Genomic DNA, 14,233 nt, shown 5'->3' with positions numbered 1-14,233 from the left:
CGGCTGAGCCAAATCAGCCAGGGTCCCATAACCATTTTTGCCTAATGACAATGGGGACTCCAAAATAACAAGGACACAAAACGTGGCAAATTTAAGATTTTTATTTCTTATGTTTCAGTGATAGAGGTTGGCAAACTATGGCCTGTGGGCCAAATCTGGTTCACTACCAGTTTTTCTAAATAGTTTTATTGGAACATAGCCATGTACATTTATTTTTGTATTGTCAATGGCCCCTTTTGTGCTGCAATGGCAGAGTTGAGTAGTCACAACAGAGATCATATAGCCTGCAAAGCCTCAAATATTTATCATCTGGTCCTTTATGGAAAAAGTCTGCTGATTCCTCTTCTAAGGCATCAGGGAACCAGGAGACCTCAGTTTATGCTGGCTGACCTGACAGAGGCAGAGGTGGAAACAAACCAGGCCTGATGAACATTTGGGGGGCACAGGAGAGGGGAGAGACAAGATAGAAATATTTATCTCAACTCTCTCAGAATTCCACTTTCAAATCAGTAAGTATAGGATTCTGGTGCATGCAACCTTTTCAAAGGCACATGAAAGATTTTTCTAAGAGTAACATCAATGATATAAAATATATTTTAAGCTGCTCACTTAAGTCAGTAGATAAAATCTAATCTAATTACTCATACAATAAACTATATCTTACAACATTTCAAGCTTAAAATTATTTAGACATTCACTCACCTGAACAATCGAATGCACACCAACAGTCTGCATAGCTTGGCTTTCATCATCTGAGGTAATAGCAACAAAACTAAACCCCCGAAAAAGCTGATGTGCATTAGCACTAGGTGGAATGCCAGGCGAATCTGAAAAGAATGATACATTACCAAGAAGGTAATTACTTGAAAGGCAATTCAGGGAAGAATTGTCCATATTACAACCTTTCACACTTTTTCTGGAATTCTATGTCTCAGGCACCTAGTACTTCCAGGGTTAACTCAATAAGGCACTGTATCAGATCTTTCCTGATGGTTTACTGCCATCACAACTCTAATATCCTAGTCCCCCAGAGCCCAGAAAATAATAAATCAATGAATTACTGGGTTAATGCTATTCTAAATTAGCATTATCCCATAGAACTTTCTGCAGTGATGAAAATTTTCTTTATCTGTGCTGTCCAATATGGTAGCCACTATAGCTGCATGCAGCTACTGAGCATTTAAAATGTGTTTAGTGTGACTGACAAACAAAATTTTAAATTTTAATTAACTTAAATGTAAATAACCACACGTGGCTACTGGCTGTCATATTGAATTGTGTAGCCCTAACTGGTAATGCACCAATGCTATGGCTCCTGGTAGGGGGAGATACAAGGTTGAGCTATAGATAATTTAGAAGAAAAAAATTTAGTTCAATGGTCTCAGTACAAATGTCGGAATCTAAATACAAGTTAAAATTATATATATTTAAGAATCAGGGGGGCAGGATTGGGGAGGAGAGGGTCAATGGGGAAAAAGGGGGGGACATCTGTAATACATTCAATAATAGACATGAGTTAAAAAAAAGAATCAAAGTAATTTCTAGGATAATCATGGTATGTAGTCCTTAATATATTTTATGACATGACATGCAATGTTATTCAAATTATTTATTGGAATCTACCGGCATTGACAAAAATAGAAAAAAACCTTTTATAGTATAGTTAATGTTCATTTTAAAGACAAACAATAAATGTGTTATTCATAAATAAAAACACATAATTAGGCATACTATTATTTATAAACATACCCTAAAGGCTAAGCGCAAGCCAAAAACAAATAGGTAAATCTACTTAAACACCAACTCCATATAAAGCTCTTTTGGAACATCAGCTTGATATTCTCAGCAATATATATTGTTTAGGGAATTTTAAATCAACATGACAGTATTATACTGAAGATTTCTACTAAGAGAACCTATCTGGGCAGAATGCAATATAGAACTGCTCTATTCTGAGATTTTTCCTCTACCAGGACAAATTATATTGAGAAGGCAAAGTAAAACACCACCATAGATTATTAATTCTATGCATATCACTGTCCATGTATTTGCTAAAATTTTGTTCATATATTAATCCAAATTTCTAAGACTGTCTTATAAAAATAATAATACACACCCATCAATGCTCAATAAAAATTGTGAAGATTTTGGCTGGAAAGCTCTATAGCAAGGTTTGATTGATGTACTCTATGGAAAATATACGTAAGTACACTTTCTATTTATTTGCTTGTCAATGATAAACCTCAAGTCTGGTACTAAATGAGAGAGTATTAAGGTGCAAAACACACCATTATGTATACACGTATACTAATTAATGAAATACAGATTATCACTTCAAAGATTATTTCTCTATAATAGTCACTGTTTATACAATTTTAGGATAGAGCATGACTCAGGATATAATTCATTTTGAAGTTATCAATCCTCATATAAAGTTTAAGTATATTTGGGATTTGAACTTTATAGAATACCACCTAATATTAGAGTTTTATTTATTTATTTATTTAGAATATGTTTTTATTGATTTTTTTTTTAGAGAGAGAGAGGAAGGGGGAGAGAGAGATGGAAACATCAATGTGAGAGAGAAGCATCGATCGGCTGCCTCCTGCATGCCCCCTTGAAGTGTCGAGCCCAAAACCCAGGCATGTGCCCTGACCAGGAACAGAACAGGGACCTCTCAGTCCATGGGATGCACTCAATCCACTCAGTCACACCAGCTGTGCCTAATATTAGAGTTTTAAAGAACTATTTATACTGAAGAGTATTTCATGTAAAAATAGCTAGAGGTAGCCTGACCTGTGTGGCTCAGTGGTTGAGCATCGACCCATGCACCAAGAGGTCTCCAGTTGGATTCCCAGTCAGGGCACATGCCCAGGCTGTGGGCCAAATCTCCAGCAGTGGGGGGGCATGCAGGAGGCGGCCAGTTATGTTCTCTCTCATTGATGTTTCTCTCTCTCTCTTCCTCTCGCAATAAAATCAATAAAGAGAGAGTATTTTAAAAATAGCTACAGGTAAATAAACACACAGTTTTTTTCACATAAATAGTATCAAAGTTTAGGGCACAATCTAATTTGCTAAAAGATGTACAAGGATCCTAACAGCTACAAGATGCTATAAAGGATTGACTAATTATCTACTTATTGTGGCAGGGATAGGGTATAAAGGGGAGCTATGAGGATAGCATAAAGAATTAAACTAGAAAAGATTTTCTGATTGAACAAGAAAAATATTGACTTATATTTGGGTTTTCATGTTTTCTACTTACCTTTGGGAGTTTTTGCAGTAAACTCAGGATCAAAATAGAATGTATCTTCAGGCCTGCCAGTTGCAGGTTTAAAAGGTGGATGAATTTCTCTTCTGTATAGTTTCTGGAGGAAGAAAGAGAGACTTAGACATGTGTTAATTATAAAAAAAAAAATTCAAGAACGTTTTCATTCTATACTTACATTCCAATCTATTGTTGAGAAAAATAAATGTCTTTTAATTTCTTCAACTCCATCTGGTCCTGCACCTATCAAAAATTAACCAGTTTTGATTAAATGGTAACTTTATTTCAAAGAGGAGTATATATTGTTTATTTAGTCTTCACTTTTAATATTTGTCCTAATAGTTCATAATCCCACAATAAATATTCAAAACAAATATCAACCCCCCCCCAAAAAAAATCCCAACAAACACAAAGAAACAAAATAAAAATTTTACCTAATCTGTTTGCAGGATTTCGTTTGAAAAGCATTCGTAAAAGACTCTGGGCTTCAGGACTCAAAAACTGTGGCATTCCAAGTTTAGCTCTAAATAATCAATCCACATAATAACATTTTAGTTTTTGGAGGTATTTGTATTTTATTTTTAAATTAAACATTTTATTTTAAGATAATCATGCATTTATACTCAGTTGTAAGAAAAAATAGAGATCCTGTGTACCCTTTACCCAGTTTTCCCCGAAGGTGACATGATACAAAACCATAATACACTCTTACAACCAGGATATTGACAATGATACAATCCACTGATCTCATTCAGATGTCTCCAGTTTTACTTGCATATTGTGTGTAGGTATATATGTGTGTGTTTAGTTCTATCACATGTGTAGGTTCCTGTACCCAACGCCACAGTAAAGATACTAAACGGTTCATCACCACCAGGATCCCTCAACGATCTCCCTTTAAAACCACACCCAGCCCTGGCCAGTTTGGCTCAGCAGTTGAAGCACTGGCCTGTGGACCAGCGAGTCCCGGGTTTGGTTCCTGCTAGGGGCATGTATCAAAAAAAAAAACAAAAGCAAAAAACACACCCATATTCGTACCTCCCCAATTCCTAACTACTGGCAACCACTAAGCTATTCTCCATTTCTATTATTTTGTCATTTTAAGAATGTTATGTAAATGGAATCATACAGTAGGTAACCTTTTTTTAACTCAGCATGAATTCCTTTAAGATTTAGCCAAGTTATTGTGTATATTGATAGTTCATTCCTTTTTATTGCTACGTAGTGGTATTCCATGGCATTGACGTACCACATTTTATCCACTTACCTGTAAAAGGATAATTGGATTGTGTCCAATTTTGGGCTACTATAAATAAAGCTGCTAAGAACATTTGTGTATAGGTTTTGGTGTGAACACACAATAATTTTAGTCCATAATGTCCTAATAAACTTTTTCATTTTTCAGAATTTTACAAAAAGCACTACTGTGAGAGTAAGATAATCCAGTCTTAGTTCTGGCTCTTTTGCTAAGAACTTTGTGACTTTGGGAAAGCCAGTCCCCTTGGGCTTGTTACCACTCTTCATAAGCAAGGAAATGGGACATTAGATCAATGGTTCTCAAACTGTAGCTTTGGAACCCCTTTTTAAAAGGAATTTAAGAAATCTAACATTTAAAACTGCTAAAAGAACATGTGGTTCATATGTTTCGTTTTTTCTCCCATTCCCTTTAATAGCCTTGCAGGGAAGAGGAGCTGGTGGGAAAGGGATTAGTGTAATATCTACGAGTTTGTGGCACACAGTCTGAAAACCATTGGCCTGGATAAGTTTGAAGGTCTGTTTCAACTCTAATATATAATTTTATTCTTTTCTCCAAGCTACAAATTATGGAAACCAATGATCCTATAAGCATGAAAATAATAACAGAGCTGGGGAAAATGCCTAGCAGAGAAATTTCTATTTCAGGAATAGATCCATTTATTATTCAGTATGTTGTTATTGAGCTACTATGTGTTACACACTGCTTAGTGCTGAGGATACAGAGATAAAGACAGCCCCCGATGGTCAGTGGGGAAGATGGATACAGATAATCCTGGTACATTAAGAGACAAATTCAGAAGGACATATGGAAAGAATGCTAAGGGAACAGTAGGGGATATCTAATTTAGCACAGGAGATTGTGAAAGGCTTTCATTGCAATTTAATGGTTGAGAATTTATTCATTTGATCAGTGTTTCCCCAACATTTTACTGAATAACATTACTCTCTCTAGATAGTTAACAACAACAAATTTTCATGATCCAATAAGTTTGTGGAATGCTATCTATTATTCCCCCCTGCTGAAGACACAGAATTAAACACATGGCATATAAAAGGCTGAGACATCTAGAGTTAAAAAAAAATCAGTATTTTTCTAAACATTTGTTTCCAACACCTCTTTCTCAGAGAATACTATTAACATCTTGTAGAATATTAGGTTCTGTTGAACAAATCTGGGGAAACACTTCCATATAGGGTAACCGGGATACAGCAGAGGTCTTTAAACAGTAGACTAACACAACAAGATTTATTTTTAAGAAGGTAACTCCAAGAGTAGTATAAAACGATCTGGGATGGGAAGCATTGGTAGATAATAGGCATTCTACTTAGGAGCTTGGCCCAATAGTGTGGGTAGGAGATCACCAGAGTCTGATGACCTGTAAGCAGTTCAATGCAGAGAAAAGGCTGGGAAACTAAAATATTTCTGAGAACGAATTTGGTGAATACTTGCATATGCAAGAGAGAGGAATAAAAAGTAATTTCCAGGTTTCTGGCTGCATGGAAATGCTACTAATTGGGAACAGAAGAGGAAAAGTACAGCAAATAGAGATAAAAATGTCAAGTCGTGCATGTCATATGTTTTGAGAGAACTAGCCAGGTGAGTAAATGAAACATAGGTTTGGTGTCTGGTAAGTTAAGGTAAGAAAGAGTAATTTGGGAGTAATTAAAATGGTTAGAGTAGTTATAGGAAAGACTGAGGTTAGCCAGGAAAGTTAGTACAGAGGGGTAAAAAAGTGTATCAGAGATGGAACCCTGGGTAATAAGATTTAAAACGTGATCAGAATATGCCTGGCCAGTGTGGCTCAGGGGACTGAGTGTCCCAGTTCAATTCCGGATCAGGGCACATGCCCAGGTTGTGGGCTCAATCCCCAGTGGGGGGAGGGGGCGTACAGGAGGCAGCCAATCGATGTTTGCGTCTCACATGGATGTTTCTATTTCTCTCTCCAAAAAAATCAATAAAAACATTAAAAAAATAAAAGGTGATCAGAATAAGGACAATTTAGGCATTTAAAATAACAAATGCAACTGGCCGAATCACACTGATTATTAAATCCCACAAGTTTGCCCTGGCCAGTTTGGCTCAGCCATTAGAGTGTCGGCCCGTGGACCAGAGAGACCCGGGTTCAGTTTCCACTAAGGGCAAATACCTCGGTTGCAGTTTGCCCCTGGCCCTGGTTGGGGTCGTGTGGCAACCAGTCAATGTATCTCTCTCACATTGATGTTTCTCTCTCTCTCTCTCTCTCCCTCTCTCTCTCCCTCCTGCTCTATTTGAAGATAAAAGCAAAAATGTCCTCAGGTGAGGATAAAAAATCAATCAATCAATTAACCCCACAAGTTCATTATAGTAAAAAAAAAAAAAAAATCAAAGCTAACTTAAAAACCCAATTCACTGGACACTACCACCACTCTAAGTAACTAGGGCTCTGACAACTGGAAATAACTAAGAAAAGAATCAAACATTTATTCTTCCTTTCTTGTTTGTGCCTTATTTAAAGGTAGCTAAGCCCTGGCCAGTTTGGATCAGCAGTTAGAGTGTCGGCCTGTGGTCCAGAGAGACCGGGGTTCGGTTCCCACTAAGGGCACGTATCTCGGTTGTAGTTTGTCCCCGGCCCTGGTTGGGTCGTGCAGGGGCAGCCACTCGATGTGTCCCTTTCACATCGATGTTTCTCTCTCTTCCTCCCGCTCTGTCTGAACAAAAAATGGAAAAATGCCCTTGGATGAGGATAAAAAATAAAAAAATAAAGGTAGCTAAATAGCCCTAGTCGATGAGAGAAAGTTCATTATTTTGAAAAATAACCAGGTAATAAATAAAGGAATAATAATAATAGAAAACCACCATTTTTGAATCCCTAGTATAATAATTATTTCAAGCAATGATTATCAATAGGTGAAACCAACAGATGAAAGCCTCACAGGGAACTTTAAAATGGAGGAATCAGTTGTAACCACGGGAATTTATCACTTAAAGTGGAACAACCAGGTGTTGTAAGCCTTTTGATGTGATGCAATCTTGCCAAAGAAGTTTAACCAAAAACAAGATAAAGGAACAAGTTAAATGATATCACAAAGAGAGAAAAAAAATTTCCACTCCTTGAAAAAGACTAATTGTTATGTAACCATAATAACAACAGAGCTACCAGAACTGGTTTCACATCCATTCGATTGATCAAAGACAACCTGCCTAGGTGTACATAGTTGTCCTTTTTACAAACCAACCAACCAGTAACTACATACTCTCTGTGAAAATTAGCCAAACAAGAATGGGCTACCTCCACTAACCACACCTGAATGACAACTGATCAACAACAGTCCCACCCAAGTAACCACACTCTTACAGATGATGTCAACCCACTTATGATCCTGAAAAGCTGCCACTTCTTGAACTCCACCCTTCCCTAAAACTCTATATAAGAACAGAGGTCTACTCTGCTTGGAGAGACTACTAGACCAGCAATACTGTCCCTTACTACAATAAGCAGTAGACTCAGCTTTATGCTTTTTTTCAGATACTGGGAGGTGGTCTCCTCTTTTCACAAGAGAAATTCAGGAAGTAATTCTAAACTGACTGACTTGGTTTCTATAAGTAAATGGCAGGGGAAAAACAGGCGTAGACTGTTCTAGATGAACAAGAAATTTACGAAATACAATGAAATGAGACAAGCCGACTTAATTTGGGACTATAAAAGCACTGTTTTGGAGAATATTTGAAAAATTGGGTTAAAGACTGGTATTGGATGATACTTAAGCATCATTACTACTTTTGTTAGATGTGATTATGTAAGAAAATATCCATACTTTTTAGTGATGCAAACTGAAGCAGGTGAGAAATGAAAGGTTTGGAATGCTTAATATATTTCAGTAAATTAGAAAAAAAGGAATAAATGAAGCAAATGTGGCAAAATCTTGATGACTGTTGAATATGGGTGACTGGTATATGTGTGTTCGCTGTATTATTCTATTTTTGCAAATATATGTTTAAAAATTTTCATAAAAAGAGAAAAGCAGGCAGAGAAGGAATAGTCAGACAAGAGACCAAAAGAGGAATGGTTAGAGATAGGAGAAGCCCATGGGAGCAGGAAAAACTAAGGGGGAAGGGATTCGCCAATAGTGTCAAATGCTTCTCAAAGAGACCTTCCTTAACTGTCCCATCTAAAATGGCCCCTGGCCCTGGCCAGTTTGGCTCAGTGGTTGGAGCCTCAACCTGCAGACCACAGAGTCCCGGATTCGGTTCCCGCTATGCCCTAGCGGCTAGGGACAGGTACCCCCAATAAGTAAGTAAGTAAGTAAGTAAATAAGTAAGTAAGTAAGTAAATAAATAAATAAATAAAATGGCTCCTGTCCCTGCCCTCACCCTTCAAGAGTATCCTGGTTTATTATCCCCATTGCGCCTATTACTATCAAAAATTATTATATTTATTTGTTTAAATATCAATTCTTGTCTCCCCCAGTAGAATGCAAGCTTTGGGAGACCATAGATCTTGTCAGTCTTGTTCACACTGCATCCTAACTACCTATAGCAAGACCTCAAATCATCTGTTGAATGAATTATGTGAACAAATGGTAGAGAGTCAGCTTTCTAATAATCTGCCACTGGTTTAAGCAACCAGATCACTGATGACAATAGTGAGAGAAGTTTCAATAGAGTGGTGGAAAGGAATGACAAACTGACTATGAGCCCTGGCCAGATTGGCTCAATGGTTAAAGCGTCGGCCTGCGGTCCTGAGAGACCCGGGTTCGGTTCCCGCTAAGGGCGCGTACCTCGGTTGCAGTTTGTCCCCGGCTCTGGTCAATCGTGCGGGTGGCAGCCACTCGATGTGTCCCTTTCACATCGATGTTTCTCTCTCTCTCTCTCTCTCTCTCTCTCTCTCTGTTCCTCTCTCTCCCTCCCACTCTACCTGAACAAAAAAAGGAGGAATGTCCTCGGGTGAGGATTAAAAAAAACAACAACAAAAAACTGACTATGAAATAAAAGCAGCCCAAAAATGTATCACCTCACACCTGCCAGAATGGCTGCCATCAACAAATCATCAAACAACAAGTGTTGGCGAGGGTGTGGAGAAAAGGGGACTCTAGTACACTGCTGGTGGGAATGCAGACTGGTGCAGCCACTGTGGAAAACACTATGGTGTTTCCTCAAAAAATGAAAAATTGATCTGCCATTTGACGCAGTGATCCCACTTCTAGGAATACATCCTAAGAAGCCTGAACACCAATCAGAAAGAATATATGTACCCCCATGTTCATAGCAGCACTATTTACAATAGCTAAGATATGGAAACAACCCAAGTGTCCATCAATAGATGAGTGGATAAAAGAGCTGTGGTACATATACACAATGGAGTACTACGCAGCTGTAAGAAAGATCTCTTATCCTTTGAGGCCACATGGAGGGACCTCGAGAGTATTATGCTAAGTGAATTAAGCCAATCAGAGAAAGACAAATACCATGTGGTCTCACTTATTTGTGGAATATAACAAACAAGGTGGGCTGATGAATGAAATGGACCCAGAGACATAGAAAGGAGTACGGTTCAGATTGACAAACCTCAGAGTAGGGGGGTGGGGAGGAGGATGGATGAGATGAACCAACGAACTTATATGCAAATAAGTTTAACCAATGGACATAGACAACAATGCTGGGGGGTCAGGGAGTGGGATGGGGAGGAGGGTGCTTGGGGGGAGGGAAGGAGAAACATCTGTAGCAAAAATAAATTAATAAAAATTGAAAAAGAAAAAGAAAATTAAATAAAAGCAGCCCAAAAATGGTAACAGAAAGACTACTCTTTAAAGAGGCTTTGTGTTGAAAGGATGCAGGAAGATGGTGCAAAAATTTGGAAGACAAGGCAGGTAAAAAAAAAAAGTTGTCGTTTTTCTTCAAAATACACAGCTCAATGATTTACCACAAAGTGAACAGTCATCTGACTAAGAACTATAACATTGCCAGAACGCCTCATCCAATGTAACCACTTCCCTTATTTTGCCCAAGGCTTTTGTGATCTAAATATGGACCCTAAAGACTAGGCTTTAGTTTGTTTTAAAACTTTTATAAATAGAATCAAATAGCATCATTCTTTTGTGTCTGAACTGTCTTTGCTCAACATTCTTATGACATTTACCCAAGTTGTTGCATATAACTGTGGTTTGTTCATTTTCTTTGCTATATGGCACACTACACCCACGGGCTAAAGGTCTCAGCCTGTTTTTATATGGCTTTAAAGCTAAGGATGGTTTTTACATTTTTGAAGTATCAGAAACTAAATATAAACAGTAAGAATATGTGACAGAGAGTGTGTGTGTGGTTTGAAAAGCCTAAAATATTTTTTTTGAAAAGCCTAAAATATTTACAGGTAGTGTTTGTCAACCCCACTTGTATTCCACTGTATGAGCATACCATAATTTATTAATCCATTATATGGCTAATGATCAACCCAGTTTTCCACTTTTTGACTATAACAAATAATACCACTGTGAACATCTTTGGGCTTATTTTTTGAAGTGCAAGTACCTTGATGCATGTAAGTTGGGTTCATGCCTAAAAGTGGGATTATTGGATGAGGGTGTATGTATATATATTTGACTTTAGAAGATAGTGCCAAAAACTGCTTTCCAAAGTGGTTATTTAAGTATTTATATTCCTTCCAGCTATGTACAAAAGTTGCCACTGCTCCATACCCTGTAAGCACTTTGTATTATCAGCGTTACTGTTACTCATTCTGGTCGGTATGCAGCTGTAGTCTGTTGTGGTTTTAACTTGCATTTTCCGATTAATGAGGGTGAGCATCTTTTTATAAGTTTATTAGCCACTGAAGTCCCTAAGTCTCCTACCCATGTTTCTATTAGGCTGTCTTTTCCTTATTGATTGATTGGAGCTCTTTCTATATTCTGGATATAAGCCCTTTGTGGATCATATGTGTCACAGTTTTCTTCTACTCTTTCTTAATGAAATCTTTTTTTTTTTTTTTTTGGTACATGCCCCTAGCGGGAACTGAACCTGGGACTCTCTGGTCTACGGGCCGACGCTCCAACCGCTGAGCCAAACCAGCCAGGGCCTTAATGGACTCTTTTAATGAGAAAAAGTTATTAATTAATTTTAATGTAGTAATAACATATCAATCTTTTCCTTTATAGCTAGTACTTTTTGTGTCTAAAGACTACTTTTCCTACCCCCAAGGTCATGAAGATATTCTCCCATCCTCTTTTTTTTTTTGGTACGTGCCCCTAACTGGAACCGAACCCAGAACGCTCTGGTCCGCAGGCTGACACTCCAACCGCTGAGCCAAACCGGCCTGGGCTAGAATCTTTTTTGACGTTTTACATAAACACGTATGTGAGTGTGTGTGTACACACACACACATCTCTATTCATGTAATATACTTGGAAATGATTTTTGTGTATGGTGTGAGACAGGTTGTTTTATCTTTTTCTACATGAATACCAATTTTTCCAGCATGATTTATTTTATTTTGTTAAATATGTTTTTATTGTTTTTTTTAGAGAGAAAGGATGGGATGGAAACATTGATGTGAAAGAGAAACATTGATCGGCTGCCTCCTGCACGTCCCCTATTGGGGATCAAGCCTGAAACCCGGGCATGTGCCCTGACTGGGAATTGAACCGGGACCTCTCAGTCCATGGAATGACACTCAATCCACTGAGCCACACTAGTTGGGCCAGTAGGATTTATTTTAAAAAGCTGTTCTTTCTCTCTGGATCTGCAATTTCCAATGGTTGTAAATCAAGTGTCCATATATGTTTAGGTTTGTTACTGGGTTCTCTATTGTACTTCATAAGTCTATTTTCTATATTTGTTTCAATGCCATATTTCCTAATTACAGTTATAGTAAAACTTGACACTTGGTAAATAAAGCAAGTCTCCCTATCTTAATCTTCTTCAGAGTGTTTTAGCTATTTTTGGTGCTTTGTATTATCATATTAGAATCAAGATCCACACAAAAAATTTGTTAGTATATACATCTGATTTGCATTTAAACTATAGTTATGCTGTCCAATATGGTAGGAACTAGCCACATGCAACCACTGAGCACTTGAAATGTGGCTAGCCCATATTGTAAATGTAAAATGCACATTGATTTTCAAATAAGTATGAGAAAAAATAGATATCTCATTAGTGATTTTTTTTAATCCTCACCCGAGGATATTTTTCTATTTATGTTCAGATAGAGTGGGAGGGAGAGAAAGGGAGAGAGAGAAAAACATCAACATGAGAGAGATGGTTGCCTCCCACACGACCTCGACCAGGGCCGGGGACAAACTGCAATTGAGGTTTGTGCCCTTGACTGGAATCGAACCCGTGACTCATTGGTCTGCTGGCCGACACTCTAACGCTGAGCCAAACTGGCCAGGGCATCATTAGTCATTTTTAATGTTGCTTACATGTTGAAATGATAATGTCTTGGATATACTGGGTCAAATAAAATATATTACAGTCTTGAGTGGTTTAAAGACAGTAAGTGTTTTGAAAAATGTGTCATTAGGCAATTCCATCACTGTGCGAACACCATAGAGTGCACTTACACAAACCTAGATGTATGTATAGCTTACTACACACTTACGATCTGTGGAATAGCCTATTGTTCCAAGGCTACAAACCTGTACAGCATGCTACTCTATTGAATACTATAGGCAATTATAATACAATGGTAAATATATAGTACACATAATTATATGTGCTATACTTTTATATGAACGGCAGGTAGTGCATTAGCATGACCATAAACACCTGAGTAATGTGGCACTACAATACAATGGCTATGATGTCACTAGGTGACGGGAATTTTCAGGTCCATTATAATCTTAAGGGACCACCATCATATATGAGGTCTGTCATTGACTGAAACATTGTTATACAGTGCATAGCTATGTAAAAACAATCTTAATTTTCTTCTTTAGTAATATTGCTACTAGAAAATTTATAATTATGTATGTGGCTCACATTATATTTCTTTGGTTAACATTGATCTATAGAATCCACATTTTTATAACCCTGGGTCTGTAATATAAATATAGTACAACCTTTCATATTATTTTGGTCTTTTAAATTTTTTTTTTTTTTTTTGCAAAACGTACTTGAGGTTTTTATTGAACCCAAACAAAAACATTTGAAAATATTTTGAAATATGTGAAAAGTACAATATACATCTGGATTTGCCCAATCCTATTAAGGATACAGGAAATATTATTTCTACTTAACATTTATATGATAGCTGCAGTGTGCCTCAAACCCAAGGTATTTCTCTTTTTTTTTATTAATTAATTTTTGTTACAGATGTTTCTCCTTTTTCCCCCACTGATTCCCCCCTCTCTCTCCCTCCCCGCCCTGTCCCCAGTTTGTTGTCCATGTCCACTGTTCATGCACACATGCATATAAGTTCTGTGGTTTATCTCTCCCCCACCACCCCCCTCTTTAGGGGATTGTCAGTCTGTACCCCACTTCCGTGTCTCTGGGACTACCCCATTTCTCAGACTGTTATGTTCATTATATGCCACAAATAAGTGAGATCATATGAAACCTTGTCTTTCTCTGTTTGGCTTGTTTCACTTAGGATGATACTTTCAAGGTATAAAATTTTCTAGTTTTCTGTAGAGTTCTTTTTTTTTTTTTTTCATCCTCACCCGAGGAAATTTTTCCATTTTTTGTTCAGGTAGAGTGGGAGGGAGAGAGAGGAACAGAGAGAAACATCGATGTGA

General features: G+C 37.5%; 1 protein-coding gene across 12 annotated transcripts in view; it reads right to left on the bottom strand.

Annotated features, from left to right (window-relative positions):
* RPS6KA3 (ribosomal protein S6 kinase A3) overlaps positions 1 to 14,233 on the bottom strand; it is a 114,798-nt gene that overhangs the window by 22,740 nt on the left and 77,825 nt on the right. For all 12 annotated transcript variants that reach the window (XM_036270414.1, XM_036270404.1, XM_036270411.1 and 9 more), the window contains 4 exons: positions 3,703 to 3,791; positions 3,447 to 3,511; positions 3,266 to 3,368; positions 703 to 827 (listed from right to left, as the gene is read on the bottom strand). In XM_036270414.1, the coding sequence (XP_036126307.1) occupies positions 703 to 827; positions 3,266 to 3,368; positions 3,447 to 3,511; positions 3,703 to 3,791 (382 nt within the window). The remainder of the gene's footprint in view (positions 1 to 702; positions 828 to 3,265; positions 3,369 to 3,446; positions 3,512 to 3,702; positions 3,792 to 14,233) is intronic.

The sequence above is a fragment of the Molossus molossus genome, unplaced genomic scaffold (assembly GCF_014108415.1).
Source record: "Molossus molossus isolate mMolMol1 unplaced genomic scaffold, mMolMol1.p scaffold_m16_p_2, whole genome shotgun sequence".
Lineage (NCBI taxonomy): Eukaryota > Metazoa > Chordata > Mammalia > Chiroptera > Molossidae > Molossus > Molossus molossus.
Note: the sequence above shows the minus strand (reverse complement) of the source record. Positions and strands in the feature narration are given on the sequence as shown.